At 35.0% G+C, this 16,918-nt stretch overlaps 1 protein-coding gene and 1 pseudogene across 4 annotated transcripts in view; one reads left to right on the top strand and one right to left on the bottom strand.

Moving 5' to 3' along the window:
* The window catches only part of LOC115508493, a 607,545-nt pseudogene that overhangs the window by 387,533 nt on the left and 203,094 nt on the right, over window positions 1–16,918 (top strand).
* The window catches only part of CNTN6 (contactin 6), a 163,575-nt gene that overhangs the window by 41,631 nt on the left and 105,026 nt on the right, over window positions 1–16,918 (bottom strand). For all 4 annotated transcript variants that reach the window (XM_032592341.1, XM_032592342.1, XM_032592344.1 and 1 more), the window contains one exon: window positions 6,642–6,769. In XM_032592341.1, the coding sequence (XP_032448232.1) occupies window positions 6,642–6,769 (128 nt within the window). The remainder of the gene's footprint in view (window positions 1–6,641; window positions 6,770–16,918) is intronic.

Raw genomic sequence — 16,918 nt, 5'->3', positions numbered from 1 at the left:
TGCACAGTAGAGTATGCTTAATGAATTAGATACACCAACTACTCAGTTTCGAGGCTGTTACTATGTAATAGGCAATGACTATTTTTGGCATCACATTTATATTTCTTATAAATAGATAACATTCACTCAGTCCTCCAACTGTAACCCTGTGCTAGGCTGTAATAAAACATCAGGTGGAAGAACACTGTAGTTTTATAGGAAATGGAATTAGGAAATTTTATTTTGTTTGGTGGCAGAATCTAGTAGCAAGGGGATGTTTTCTTCTGGACATTTATGTTGAGGTGAGGGGAGGCAAAACGAGACAATAAAAGCTAGAAGATGCTAATCAGGGTGAATTGTATTCATCTGACTACTTTTTTCCCTTTCACCACCACCCTCCTCCAGCACCATCCCTCACTTAGGCTAGAAAGAATCTGCCAACTGCTTCCTTGAGTATTCAGGATCCAGACGCTGAAGACAGAACTTGCACCTGAGGGTCTTTTCCATCCTAATGAAGCACATTATTCCTAAAAAATGGCACCACAACATAAGTGACCACTGTTCCACTTTAGAAAGAGATGGCTTGAGCAACAGAGAAGTATAACAGTTTCTTTTAGCATCAGGCCGGAATCAAAGACATACCAAAGAACTTCTTCTACTTCCTAACCAAATACTCAGGACACATATGTGTACACGTTGGGAAAGGAGATTGAAGACAAAAATACTTACAGTTCAAGATATTTTTCTACTGCACAGACTACACCTACTCTTGGTAAAAGTTTTGTTCTTTTTATGTATGTATGTATATATCTATATCTATCTATCTATCTATATAAATATATATAGATATAGATATAGATATAGATATAGATATAGATATAGATATAGATATAGATGGATAGATATAGATACACTTTTGAGAGAGAGAGAAAGTGCACATGAGCGGAGACAGAGAATCTTAAGCAGGCTCCCTGTTCAGCATGGAGCCCCATATGGGGCTTGATCCCAGGACCCTGGGATCATGACCTGAGCTAAAACCAACAGTCAGATGCTCAGCTGACTGAGTCACCCAGGCACCCCTGTGTTGTTCATTTTTAATAAAATCAGAAAGCAGATACCTAGTGGTTTAAGACAAGTGAAGGAAGCCAGACGCCAAAGCATATATATATTGTATGATGGCATCTGTGTGAAGTCAGTGGCAGAAAAGACTCCTAACAATGGTTGCTTCTACAAGTAGGGTGGGAGCAGGAATTAAAGGATTAAGACGGGGCATAAGGGAAAGTTCTATAGGGTGATGTTAATGTTCTATATTTAGTAGAGTTTGGGATACACTGATTATGCATTTGCCAAAATTCAGCAAACACACTTATTATTTGCATATTTCATTCTATGTAAAGTTCATCTCCAATGGATAAGAGCATATAAATAGATACCGAACTCTAACAAGTGAGAGCTGAAGTATTTAGGGAAAGGACTAATCTTTGCAGGTTACTCTATTTTCCTTTTCGGGGCACTCTAAACAATGCCATGTGAAACTGCATGTGTCTCAGGTAGTTATTATTACATAAAGTTACTGGAAGATAAAACAGAAGAAGGAAAAAAGTTCTGCCACTTACTAAGACAGGGGTCATGGTCAAGTAGTTTTAGTAATCTATGCTTCAGTCTCCCCTTGTGTAAAAGAGATAATAATTATTGGCTTCCCAGTGTTCTGAGGGATCACTGAGATGATGTTCATAAAGCACCTATCACAGTGCCGGGAACACAGTATATATTTGATAAATGGTGGCTAATAAAAAGTGGAATAAAGAATACAACACCAATAACTATAAAAACAAAGTCTTCAAGATGTCAGTAATACAGCTAGGTAGTAATAAAGCTAGTTTATCTAATTCCAAAGTCTGTGCTTTTCAATTCCTTGAGGAGTGGTCTATACTCATCTGTCTGGTTTCCTTCACTTTGCTTAAAAGACTAGCTATCTGCTTCTTATTTTTATTAAGAATAAACAAAACAAAACAAAACATTAACCAGTTTTGATTCAATTTGTTCAGGGGAAAATATCTTGAAGAGTAAAAACAAACCAAAGGAGCAAACCTGTAATTCATTAATATCTGTCCTTCACATTATATATTATACAATATATATTTTGAAAAATAGCGGCTTACTATTTTATCTGAGTGATATGTACTACATTTTTACAAGACTGTGGAGTGAACTGTTACAAAGACTAAAATAACACCGATATTGTATTTGCTTAAACAGATGTTTTTTTTTTTTTGGGGGGGGGTTGTTTGTTTGCATTTCTACTTGCACAGATTATGGAATTCAAGTGTCAAGAATTCACTCAGAAGTATTTTCAATATTGGTGGGGGAAAGAAAATTCCTAGCCAGTGTACAAATTCACTATTTTTTTTAACTTGAAAAATGCTTCCACTAATCATTTTTAAACATTCTGAGGAAAATATTAGCAGTACTGGGAGACTTCTCTGCAGTGGTGCTTTTAGTCACTAAAATATGACAGATATTCCAGCGTCCCTTGTCATTTCGGTGAAATTGTACTTTTGGTTTACTCAATAAAGCTGAGCTTCTCAATAAAGCTGGGCTCAACACCTGAAATCCTTTAAACTACCTTTTAAAGCCACAAAGCCTCCAATTATCTACCGATCTTGGTATTTCTCTTAGTAAATGTAGAACCATAATGGTGCACACCATCATTCCGCTGGAGAAAATGGATAGGCCATTCTCTATGCTGGTATAATAAAGACTTCTATCACAAAGAATAAACAACTAAATGAGCAGCAATAAACTTAATTTGCACATTAGATATGCTTTTCCAAGTTCCGACATTTCAGTTGAAAATAATGCTAAAGCAATGAGGCCTATAATTGAACATCCAAAACTTCTCCAGTGGGGAAACAAAAACAAATGTTGCCTGCAAACAAGATCATTTTTATAGCCTGCTGTTACCCTGCTTTTTAATAATTTTTCAAATGCCAGATCAAATAATTTCCTGTTTTATGTGATCTTCATATACCTCTTAGTGTATGTATACACTGTCATTTTAATCCAACTCCTCCAAAACGAAAGCACTTAAACTCTCTCTCTCTCTCTCTTTTTGATTTCCTGTTTGTAACTATGGAACATGTCCTCAGATTACACTGGGCAACTTCTGAGGCTCTGGTGAGGCTGCTGCTAATTACACTCCCAATGTTTGAATGGAAAATTGCTTTATCCTGCTGCATGAGTGAAAGAGAAATCTCTGACATACAGTGCAGATAACTTCAGAATCCTCTTAACACAGATAAGCCATATCAGCTAAAAAACTAAGCTGGAAAATATCTTACTCTTGTAACTATTATCTTTTTACATGTTATCTAACAACAACATTTCTTGCATGACTGAGGCTGATAAGTAAATTCAAAGAGAGATGATTGTTTTATCAGCTTTGCTGAAATTTCTCATTTGCTCCTTACCACCCTATTACCAGGAAGGTCACTATATGCTGATTTTGGTGTGAGAAATAAAATTATATTTGACTCTGTAATGACAATCAGATGAACATTACAGACTAGAAAATACAAACACACACATACACACAAACCTCAAATCATCTTAAACAATCAGATGACTTCCCTCAATAGTCAAGAAAATGGTTGAATCAATGCGTAATACTACCGTTCTTTCTCAGATTAAAGCTTCAAATTTATAGGTTGTAAAATAATAATTTTTTGTCAGTAATAACTTGAACATTCCCACTTGAAAGAGAATGAGAAGATATGCTAATGACAGACTTATCTTAGACCTGTATTTACATAGCAATCCCATAGTGTAATAAAAATTATACATACAGATCAATAAAAAAATAAAAATTTCTAAAGATGCTTTTATTTGTACAGTATACATTTTGTGTTTAGGTAGTTACTTTTAAATGCATGTATTTGTGTTACTATGTATGTATGTGTTTCTTTGTGTGTGGTTCTTGTCCATGGCAAGAAAGCAAATAGATTCCCTTTAAAACAGAATGTGGGTATTTCATGAAGGTTAAAAATAACAAACACAATTTCCTTCTCATTATTAGATATAAATGAGTGAACATTACTTGATATTCATGCATGTTGATATATGTTTTTTTTGCATATGTAGATGATTCTCTTCTTTGTGCTGAAAATACTGGAATAGTGAGTTCTCTCCATGAAGTCGTAGGATTTTCACATAGCCCCACACTTGCTCCCCATTGAAGAGCAAGGAGTTCTCTATGTATTAGAAATACATGACTACAAACCCTAAAATAGGGAGAGTGAAAGCACTTAGAAGTTCATTATTTCCCTTTGATGCTCTTTGTTGCAAAGTATCCTAAGCTTTACCCCTAAAAAACAGAAAGTTTTCATATTTTAGAGCAAGGGAGTCAGAATGGAAATTATCTAAGAATGAAAGAGTGTAGATAAAATCATTTCACTCAATAGATAATTATCTATTGAACACATACAGTTCCCAGGACATTCCTGCCTTCTTTATGCTTCTTTCTAAAGGAAGGAAAGATGGAGAGAGGACCACAGACGTAACAAATAAGTGAATTATAGAGTATGTAAGAAAATGAAAAATGCTACAGAGGAAGGAAGAATGCAAAAAAATTAAGGTGACCAGGAATGCAGACTAGGATCATTTTTGTTCCAAGAGACCCAGCAAAAGAACACTAGAAACAAACAAAACTAAGTAAAGTTTTTGTGTTTTGTTTTGTTTTAAACTGAGCAACCTTATTTAATTTCTCCCTTGTACAGAGAGTGGAATACTTGGGGATTATGGTGTATTTAATGGACTGTTCCAAATTACAGAAGAAGCTGTTTGTATCCTAAGAACTTGGAACCTATCTAGCAAAAAACATGGCTGTTACATATGTGAAATACCCAAATGCTCCCTTGAGAAGTAAGCACAGTTCAGATGCTCCAGAGTTCCTCAAATTTACCTGAGTCCGCTCCTTTTACTGTTCTCCCACTCAGCACTCAAGGACAGCGTCATGATGCCAAATGTTTGAAATGTGATGAAGAGAAACTATTCATTCAGTCCAATATATCCATTAGATTCCCTCCCCCCACCCCCCTTATTCTCTGAGATGAAGGGTTCTCGATCACTGTATTGTAGAAGCAAAACCATCGGTCTACCTCATGGATCACCAGTGTTCTACGGAAACTTTCACTGAGAAACTACATTTCTACTGCTCATATCCTGTATCATTTACATTTTACATCTGAATTCCCTCTGGATTTCTCCATATTTGGGAAAATTAACTATGATGTTGCCCTCTACCATATCTTAACCTTCTACTGTGATAAAATGAATATATACCATGTACAACTTCTTAATTTGAAACAGGGTAATGAATCTCCTCTTTTTTCCCTTAATGGACATATCATTTCTTTAAACATAAAGCATTTATACATTTCAGTAAATTATTATTACCAAATATTTCCTGGAGAGATATCCTATCATTAGATAGAGCGATAGCATAGTCCTTGAAATGTGAAGTCCATCTCTGTCTTAAAAACCTGATGACAATACAATCTTAAGGAAATCAAGTTTTTAAAAACGTGTGACACTGGTTAGATTTTGACACAAGTTATATCAATCACATTTCCCCTGAGTGTTTCAGACAATTGTCAGCAAGTATAATGTAATATGCTTAAGACAATGTTGGCAGAAATATCTTCCAGGGATAAAGGTATTTTTTTTCCTTGAGACATTTTAAGGGATAGTTGAAGTGTAGTAGCTAACTACTTTTAATTTAATATATTTATTTTTAATAGAAATGATGACAGAGCACCAATTGCTGAATGTAATTATTTGGGCTTAATTAGCTGCTCAAACTACTTTCTCAAGACAGTCATTTTAATCATCCAGGAGGCAAGGAAATGATAAAAGTGACATAGCTTCCAGTAAACATACGAGTTTTATGAACTGAGATTCAACAAAGTAAAGTGGCAAAAATGGGGAATAGATACTTGAATACTAATTATGTCCCTCGGTGATATATGGAGGTACATTTGGATTGACAGTGGCTTCAAAGTCTGAAGAATGGAGAATGCAGTTTTCTCATCACAAATTAAGTGAGCTTATATGTTAACTGCGTTGGGAATATAATAATGACTTTGACAGACACAGATATTTTAATTTCATTCTCTTTGAAACAAACTACTTAGAAAGTGTATGCAAGAGAGTCTGCATTTCACCAGCTCTGCACCTAGAGTTATATAAATAAATGAACTGGTTATGTACTTGGCAATCATATATCCAGGTAAAAATTCCACGTAAAATGAGAGCTTCTGAAGGAAAGTGAACCAAGAAAAATATTATCAACTGACTTTATCAAAATGTCCATAGCTTCCTACAATAAGGCATTTATGAAAATTCAAATGTTTTAGGTGCAGTTGTTAATTCTGTTTAATTACTCACTGACAGCATTTCAACTGCCAAAGTATTCACATCTACCACGTATCCCACTGGCAACGTAAACATACTATTAATGAATATGAGAACACAGCTCTTAAATAAATTGTGAAATCAAATATTTTACATATACAGTATGATACAGGTTTGACACTATGATAGAGACTGTGATATGCATACATATCTCCAATGTTCATCAAGCACAAATGAAGATAATAAAATACCTTTTACGACTAGGCTGCCAGTGTTCTTTGCGATGCCAAACTGATTTGTAGCTGTGCAAGTGTATGATCCGGCATCTGACCTGGTAACATTATATATCTTGAGGCTGCCATCCTCTGAGAGAAACACTCTAAAAATAAAATGCAAAATTAATAGAAGTAAGGCACTTAATATTAAGTCTTAAGCGTTTACTTTCATTTTAAAACATTACTAAAACCACGGACATATTCCTTTCCTTTATTCTATTTTTGACTGTGAGCATCTCTGAATCTCCAAAGAAGAATAAATGACATTTGCTTTTAGTCTGACACAGTGTTGTTAATTATACTATCACTTGAATTATCACTGTTGATTTTGATGCCTATTAAAAATAAAATGGATAGTTGATACTACAATGCCCTTTTGCTTGATTAATAACACATTCACTAAACATTTTGAGAAGTCACCTCCCTGGTGAAAATTGAACCTGATGTTAGAGAAATGCAAGCTAATTTTCATATTGTTTAGTTGTGGCTTTATAAACCAGTTCTTGTTTAGCACTTTCAGTCACCAAACAATGGAGTTCTCAATGACAGTGTTTGCCACAACTAGTGAGTTGGAGGAACCATCGACATGGTTCCAAAGCCAAAGAGCACAGGCTTACCCTGTTATGCAGCTGTCGCACAGAAAAAGGTAAGAGCATAAAAATAATGAAGTCTTCATGAATCAGACTGAACTAAATGGTCCTAAAATACATGTCATCATACAGTACATTATGAAGGGACAGCAGTTTAAGAAGCTCTAATCTTTCATAAAATGATTCTTAAGTTTTCTCTGAAACTCAGAAATAATCGAAAGCAAATATCAGACCACTGTTGTAATCAGGGAAACCCCAAGATTGGTCCTGACAGAATCACCATCAAATATTTTAATAAGCAGAAAAAAACTGAGAAAAATTAAAGCATGTGACCAATTTTATGTCTTAAATTTAAACAACTTAAAAAAATAGCTCTTAAAACATTAGTAGGTAGCCACAGTTGTACAAAAATAAGTGATGAAGGCTAATTTGTAACAACAATAATTTTAAAAGAAATACAGACATAACCATTGGCAAGCATGCCATATCTATAAAAAATACCAAACAGTATTTGTTTAATTGCAAACCTATCATTGTGTCTAATATGTGTATCACACAAAATGTAGCTAATATAATTAATTGTCCACTTTGAAACCTAGAGAATATCAGCCAACTACAATTTTTAGGAAGCCAGGTTCTGATGTCAGGTTTATTATTAGTGATGTGTTCCACATTCTGCCATCAAGTGGGTAGCAGGGGCCACTTCTGGGTTTAGAATGTTCCACGGGCATATAATCAGATTTTTGTTTAAGTCATTATCTTGGAGTGCTTCCCAACAGCAGACATTTGATATCTCATTTATTTTCTGAAATATCTAGATTTCTTGATCACAGTTTACACTAACAATGGAATCATACCATTAATGACATAGTGGTAAATCTATTCTACTATGCAGCAAACTCCTGGCCAAATATAATTCTGTGTCTGATTTAATTAGGAGAGGTCAGTGTGAGAAGCATTTGAGTACATCACTTACTTCTAGTATTTAGGAAAAACTAGGATTTTTCAACAACATAGCAATGTTAAATTTTGGCCAATAAAACAATTTAAGTGATATAAAATATATATATGCTGATATCTAAACACCATCATCCAAATTTCCAAGCTAGAAATGCCAATGTTTATATGTCATATAATTTTTCACATAGCTTTCAGAATAGGACAATTCATATATTAATTTTTTTTTCAACGTTTATTTATTTTTGGGACAGAGAGAGACAGAGCATGAACGGGGGAGGGGCAGAGAGAGAGGGAGACACAGAATCGGAAACAGGCTCCAGGCTCTGAGCCATCAGCCCAGAGCCTGACGCGGGCTTCGAACTCACGGACCACGAGATCGTGACCTGGCTGAAGTCGGACGCTTAACCGACTGCGCCACCCAGGCGCCCCTAGGACAATTCATATAAAAAGTGGTTTAATATTACCCTGAGTCCACTACACTTTTCAGGCTCATGGTAAATGTTCAATAATGTTTGTTAAATTGAATTGAAATTGTCATCATTGAAATTGATTATTTTTATTGAAATCTTTTTTATTAATATTATTTTAATGTTTATTTATTTTTGAGAGAGAGAGAGAAAGAGTGCGAGTAGGGGTGGACCAGAGAGAAAGGGAGACACAAAATCTGAAGCAGGCTCCAGGCTCTGAGCTGTCAGCACAGAACCCGACTCAGGGCTTGACTTCACAAACCATGAGATCATGACCTGAGCCAAGTTGGAGGCTTAACCAAGTTTCTGTGAAATCTTAATCAGTGAACCAATATTTCTCAACAGCCTAGACTGTTTGAAAGAATAAGAATGAAGACTAGGAAAAATTACTATCTGCCCAAAATTAAATAGCTCTTAAGTATTAGAGAATGAATTGAAAGTTATATCTAATTATCTCTAGCACTCATCCTCTATTCAGAAGCATCCATAGTAATTTGCAGTAAACAAATTCTCCACGTTTTTTTTTTTTCTCATTCTGCTTGTTAATTATGACGTTCAAGAAATTCCTGTTGAGTCATCATTAGATGCCCTTAGAAGAGTCATATTGTGTTTGCTTCTCAAATTTGGTCTCATCCCAGACCTCCTGAATCAAACCTTGCATTTTAACAAGATATTCATTGATCGGTCCACAATAACGTTTGAGAAGCAGTGATCAATCAATTATAAGTTAAACTTTAGTCTGTAAAGATTATCTTTATTTCTAAGAAACTACACTTTGTTTATAAGAGCAATATGCAAAACTGTATAAAAATAAAAAAAAATGTTAAATCTAGATATTTTATAAAAGTAACCAAACTAGTAACCGCACTGATTTATCACTTATTAAAAACAGATGATTAAAAAATCATTCAGTAGCAATCTAAGATATAAAAAGACAGAGATTTAACTATAACTGGAAATCTTATAACACAATAAATAGTATGAGTATTTCAACTTATTTAATTTTTTCAAACAATAAGAAGTTAAAATACAGTAAGAAAACTTAATCTATGATAATATAGATGGAATCAAACCACATAATCAGAGCCCTAATTTTATGCAGAATAATTGAACCAAAAATAGTAAAGAAAAGTGAGAATTTCCAGCTCTATTACATATTAAAATATGGCTTACCAGAAATGATTAAAAGAGAGAAAGAAAGAAAGACCCAACTAAGATCAAACTGTACTAAACAGTTGACATTTTCAGATAAGGAAGAATGCACCCATAAAAATTAACTGTAACATTTTAATTCATGGTTTTGGTAATATTCATAGAGAAAGATAAAATTTGAATTTTTCTATTCTGCTTTTAGAATATTCTGGAAGATAGTTTAAAATGGTATCTGGAGGGTTGGAAAAGACATATTAATAAAATACATTAAAATATTCTACCTTGATTTCATATAAGCATCTCTAGTGTTTAAAACAAAACACAGCCACAAGTAAGGTAAGCTTAAGTATCAAAAAAGTGATAAAATATTCTAGTAATAAAAATAAAGATTTTTTGAATAATTAGCCAAGAGAATATAGTTATAGAGAAGGAAGCATAAGGCAATAAATTGATTTACTATATAATATATATATTTATATTCATATTAGGACTTACTGTAGAAATTATACTGCTAATAGACAATAAAAGCATAACTGAAAATATGTGAGCATCATTTAATGTGGTACAGCTTCTGAAAATTCATTAGTAATTTACAAACAGAATAGAGAGTCCAGAAACAAACCCACGATTATATGCTCAATTAATCCATGACCACAGAAGCAAGAATATGCAATGAGAAAAAGACAGTCTCTCCAACAACTGGTGCTGGGAAAACTGGATGGCTACATGCAAAAGAATGAAACTAGACCACTTCCTTACACCATACACAAAAATAAACTCAAAATGGACTAAAGACTTAAATGTGAGACCTAAAACCATGAAACTCCTAGAAGAAAATATCAGCCGTAGAAATATTCTTTTAGATATGTCTCCTCTGGAAAGGGACACAAAAGCAAAGTTAGACTACTGACTAGACCAAAATAAAAAGCTTTTGCACAGCAAAGGAAACCACCAACAAAATGACAAATCAACTTACTGAATGGCAGAAGATATTTGCAAAAAATATAATCGAATAAGTGGTGAATACCCAACATATATAAAGATGTTATACAACTCAACACCTCCCACAAAAAGATAATCCAATTTAAAAATGAACAGAGGACCAGAATAAACATTTTTCCAAAGAAGATACACAGGAGGCAACAGAAACATGACAAGATGCTCAACATCACTAATCATCAGGGAAATGTAAATCAAAACCACAATGAGATATCACCTCACACCTGTTCCTAATGGCTAACATCAAAAAGACAAGAAATAACAAGGGTGGGAAATAACAAGTGTTGGTAAGGATGTGGAGAAAAAGAAACCTTCGCACTGTTACTGGGAATGCAGACTGGTACAGCCACTTTGGAAAACCATATGGAAGTTCTTCAAGAAATTAAAAATATAATTATCATATGACCCAGTAATTCTTCTACTAGGTATTTACCCAAAGGAAAAAAAAGCACAAATTCAAACAGATATATGCACACTTATATTTATTCCAGCATTACTTCTTTCTTTTTTTTAAATGTGTGTGTGTGTGTGTGTGTGTGTGTGTGTGTGTGTGTGTTGAGAGAAAGAGAGAGCGACAGGGTAAGAGCAGGGGAGGGGCAGAGAGTGAGGGAGACACAGGATCTGAAACAGACTCCAGGCTCTGAGCTGTCAGCACAGAGCCCAACACAAGGCTCGAACTGTGAACCATGAGATTATGACCTGAGCCAAAGTCAGACACTTAACCAAGTCACCCAGGCACCCCACAGCATTACTTCTGATAGCCAAGATAGGGAAGCAACCCAAGTATCCATCCATAGAAGAATGGATAAATAATGTGTGGTATGTATTACTCAATGGAATATTACTCAGCCAGAAAAAAAAGAATGAGATCTCGCCATTTGCAACAATAGGGCTGGACCTTCAGGATACAATACTAAGTGAAATATATAGTGTAAGACAAATACCATATGATTTCACTCATATGTGGAATCTAAGAAGTGAAACAAAGAAAGAAAGAGACAAAAAAAAAGTCTTAAATACAGAGAACAAACTGGTGGTTGCCAGAGGGGAGGCAAGTGGGGGTGGGTGAAATAGATAAAGGGAAATAACAAAGAAACTCTAATACCAATTTAAATATACAAATAGAAATGGAGCAATGCTAAGACTTTATTCCTTCCAAATGTATTCAGCAAATACTAATATCTATTGAGTTCAAGACTCAATGTTAGAAGTTAACAATAGAAATAGAGAACTAGGGCGTTAATTAGCAAGGATACACATCTCTATGATTAAACACAGTGGTCAAAATTGAAGGAGGTTATGAACTATATTTACAAATTGACTCTGCACAGGTCCTGTACCAATTGTATAATAAATACCAAATCGCTGAATCTTTAGGTCAGACGGGACTCACAATTGTTACCATCCCCAAGTTTCCTGATGGGGAAACTTAGACACGGAAAGTAGCAGTAATTTGCTGAAATTACCCACTACGTATTGTAGGGCCAAGATTCCGATCTCTCTTTTTCTTTAGAACAGGAAGCAACTACCTGAGCAGATGCTTTTTCACTTCAAGTTTCTAAAGCATAGTTTACTGGTAGTATAGTTCCTAAGATCACAAACCTGAGCAGTTTACATATTTTATATATGTACATAATCTTTGCATAGAATGATCTTTAACATTGGAGATTCTTTTTTTTTTTTTTTTTTTTAATATTGGAGACTGTTAATCTCACCTTCAGGGTCCATATGCATATTTTCTCAGGGTTCTAAATTTTTGTGAAATCTTAAAGGCAAGTTTGATATCTCCCACATTGGGATAGTGTTAAACATAAACATGAGATAATAATGATGGCAATACTAATACTAAGAATTCTCTTTCTTCTTTTCTATGCCATCCTATGCAGTAGGGTATTATTAGCAAAGTTATTAGCAAACACAAAGTTTAGCGTCAAACTGCTGTTACTGAATCTGGGCCCTAAGATTTAATATTTGTAACAAATGGCCAAGTTACTCAACATGCCAAGTCCTCAGCTTCTCACCTGTACCTTGGGGATATTAGTATTATCTGTGTCAGAGTTGTGAGGAATAAGTGATGGAAACTATTGAAAATGCTAGCACTATGCCTGACTGCTAGTTAGCAGGCAATAGGTAGGTTTTTAATGAACCAGTTTCTCATTGTTCCAAAGAATATAGGCACTTTTGTAACTCCATGAACACTGACAACATTATTTTTTGTCACACTTCACTTTGAACAAAGAGACTCGAGAGGTGTATGCCAGGCGTTTTGAAAGGAGCCTAATGCCAGAAAGACTGTTCCCAGCATTAAGTTTCACTGCCTAAGAGGCTTCGCTGAATTCATGCAACCTCCTGTGTAATTGTCAAACTACTCTTTCTGATCCACAATGTTCTCATTTTTATTTTGGGATGGAAAATAGGGTTGCTATGATAATTGAATTAATTAAATGCTAGCTATTAATCTCATGCTTACTCTCCATCGATACTAGTCTTTTGCCTTTGCTCTACTGCACGACTCAGACTAGGAATTTTTCTTTAAATATTTGCATATAGTGCAAGAAAGAGAGAGAGAGAGAGCACATACCTGTGTTGGTAGGAGCAGAGCAGAGAGTGAGAGGGAGAGAGAGAATCCCCAGCAGGCTCCATGCTGTCAGAGCAGAGCCTGATGCAGGGTTTGATCTCACAAACCATGAGATCATGACCTGAGCCAAAATCAAGAGGCAAATGTTTAACCAACTGAGCCATCCAGGTGCCCCTAGGATTTCTGATTCTCATTTTGACTCTTACTCATGCCTGATGTCTTAAAATCCTTTTGTCTGATTGGATTCAGCAGCACATTTTGAGGTTTTCACTAACACATGGTTATCAGTCCCTGACTGTGTTGGATTTGGCATTATGTTCTGATACTCAACTTACACTGTATGTATATTTCCTCCTTAACACTTCCAATATAATCAATTCACAGTTTAAGCAATAAACACCCTTCCTCCCCCTCCCAAGTCTCTATCCTTAAATATTCACTTAATTAGAATATTTAAACTGTTCACACAATTGAATAGAAAAATTTTCCCTAGGGGCACCTATATGGCTCAATTGGTTAAACCTCCAACTTCAGCTCAGGTCAGGATCTCGCTGTCTGTGAGTTCAAGCCCCGCGTCCAGCTCTGTGCTGACATCTTGGACCTGAAGCCTGCTTCAGATTCTGTCTCCCCCTCTAGCTCTGCTCCTCCCCACTCAGGCTCTGTCTCTCTCTCTCTTCCCCCCCCATCAAAAATAAATAAACATTAAAGAAAGAATAAAAAAGAAAGAAAAAAAGAAAAACTTTCCCTATATTACCAAAGCTTAGTACTCTATTCAGATGATTAAATCACAAACAGGCATTTGCATTTAAAATGTTCTGTGAAAATTAGAATTTAAAGACATTTACATGAGTAGATGTATCATCACTATTCAACATTTGAAAAATTAATAGTTGGCATTTGTAATGTACCACACTATTCCTTTAATTGCATTCTGTGCATTAAAAAGTTAGAAATTCAGAACTACAAGCTGGATCTGACAGTCAGGTGACATTGGTAGATTTTGGCATGAGAAAATGGAAAATGTGGAAAACTGTGCCACCAACATAGGTAAACATTTCAAGGTTAATGGATAAGTTGAAGGAACACTATATATAAAGTGACTGAACATCCAACATTTCAATCTTTCTACTGTCAAGGAATGTTAGTGGCACAAACAGAAAACAAAAGTAATATTCAACCCATTTGCCAGATTTCATATCCTTTGACTTCTTCTTAATGAGTTATTGTGAACAAAATACCAGGAAGATGGATTACCAATCAAGTGAAGTCATAGGACTCTTTTACCTGAAACATGTATGTCAACTCTTGTGTCATTATAAGGAACTACAGAAAGACTAATGTAGAATGTTTTTATCCTTGCTTTCCTGGGTTGCATGTGATAACCTATTCGTCCTACATGTCCTAAATATAATAGAGATTCACATTCACATGTAGTTATGACTACAGTGGATCTAATGTATATTCAACCTTCGGTGACCCTACATACAGAAAACAAATCTATATACATAGATCTCACATGAATAAAAATTAAGAAGGCTCTTATTTTGTTTGTTTGATATCAGCCATCACCCATCACAAAGTTTGAGGATGGAGAATACTAGCAATAGCTAAATTTCATGAACTAAAAGAAATTAGGACATCGCACAATTATAATTTCTTATTGCTGAAACTAGAGCAATACTGCTATTTTTATAGTTAAATTATTAACTGGAGTATTGCTTCCAGTTCTGTCTAAAGATAATACCATAGACCATGAAATTTTAATTGACGGACTAATTTTACTGATACCTCAAAAATGTAAAATAGATTGGATTAAAATGAGTTAGATAAGAAGTAGGAAAGTGTGTATAAATTCTAACTACACAATTTAGGTTTAAGGTAAAATATCCCACTGGAATCCATTTTAGATCAAATGTTGATATTACATTTTAATAATTTTAGCACCTGATTATCATAGTTAAGGTATAATATCTATGCCAATTTCACTGTCATTTAATAAGCTATCTTTTAAAAATTCCTTATTTTAGCAAGCTACAAAAAATGACTGACATGATCTACAAACAAATAAATAGCAAAGCTTGCTCATTTAAATCAGAATAAAGTTTCTCCTTTCCATCTTTTTATGTCAATAACTTTAAATAGCTCTAATGGCAATTATACACAAGAAATAGCTTACACCTCTGGCCAAGGGTAATTTAAAGATTTAATCAATGAATTAGTGCAACCCTATTTTATCATTCCTTCCATGACCATCAGAGCAGTAAGAAAAAAAAGAAAGAAAAATGAGATAAACCCACACAAACAACAAAAAAGAGAAAGAGATGAGATAGAATAAAAATGAAGTGCTGTCTCGAGAGATGATTGAATGGGTGACAGAAAAAATCTACCTCTCTACTAAATGATGTAGATCATTCTCAGTAAAGCACCATACACTTACAATATTGAGTCAGTTCTAAACGAGAGGAAATGTATACCAGAACATTCAAGAAAATTTATGGAAGACGTTATTTGTCTCTCGTTTATCTGCCATTCAGGAAAAAAGCGCAAATATTCTTTTCACGAAAGCGTTGTATAAGTCTCAGAGAGAAAACAAATGTTCATAATTTGCAAATATTTCTTAAGAGTGTCTCCTTCACAGAACTGCCAGATGAAAACCTGGATAGAGGCTCTTCCTCAAATACCTGAGGATTTGCACTCCAATTTGCTTAGCTGAATCTCATCCAACTTCCCAAACCTACTCTTGATTCCCACTGTTTCAGACATTCTCTCAGGTTCTCTTAGTGTCATTGGTTGTCAAAGGTCCAGATAATACAAGCCCACCCGCAAAATGGCAGCCAACAGATAACCCTTTTTCTTTCCTTCCAAAGACTTTACCCATGTAGTTTCTGCCTGGAGATACTCTATGTGGCTGACTGATGCCAAACTACCAGTTATGTGTCTGTGTTCTTAAAATGAGTCAGTGGCTAGTGCAATAAAATACCCTGCATTTTGCTGCCTGTCTTTAACTGCCTCAATCTTAGCTCTGTTTCCCGGAGAACCTGGGAAAGCAGCTTTCTCTACCAAACTGCAGCACTTTTTTTCCTCTTTTTCAAAATATTAAAGATTAGTAATTTTTAATAATTTAAACATAGCCAGGATGTAGTCTTCTGATCCTGAGTCAGCACTTTTTCTATTGAATCATTATATGAATCATTATGCTGCCTTGTATTTTGAATTTTCTTTTTTTTTTAAATTTTTAATGTTTATTTACTTTTGAGAGAGACAGAGAGAGACAGAGAGAGAGAGAGACAGAGAGAGATTGAGCACGAGCAGGGGAGGGCCAGAGGAAGAAGGAGACAAGGAATCCAAAGCAGGCTCCAGGCTCTGAGCTGTCAGCACATAGCCCGATGCGGGGCTCAAACCCACGAACCATGAAATCATGACCTGCGCCGAAGTCAGATGCTCAAGTGACTGAGCCACCCAGCCGCCCCTTTCTTCTTTTCTTTCTTCTTTTTTTTTATCACAGGA

This window comes from Lynx canadensis, chromosome A2 (assembly GCF_007474595.2).
Source record: "Lynx canadensis isolate LIC74 chromosome A2, mLynCan4.pri.v2, whole genome shotgun sequence".
Taxonomy (NCBI): domain Eukaryota; kingdom Metazoa; phylum Chordata; class Mammalia; order Carnivora; family Felidae; genus Lynx; species Lynx canadensis.
The sequence above is the reverse complement of the archived record's forward strand: the minus strand, read 5'-3'. Positions and strand labels throughout refer to the sequence as shown.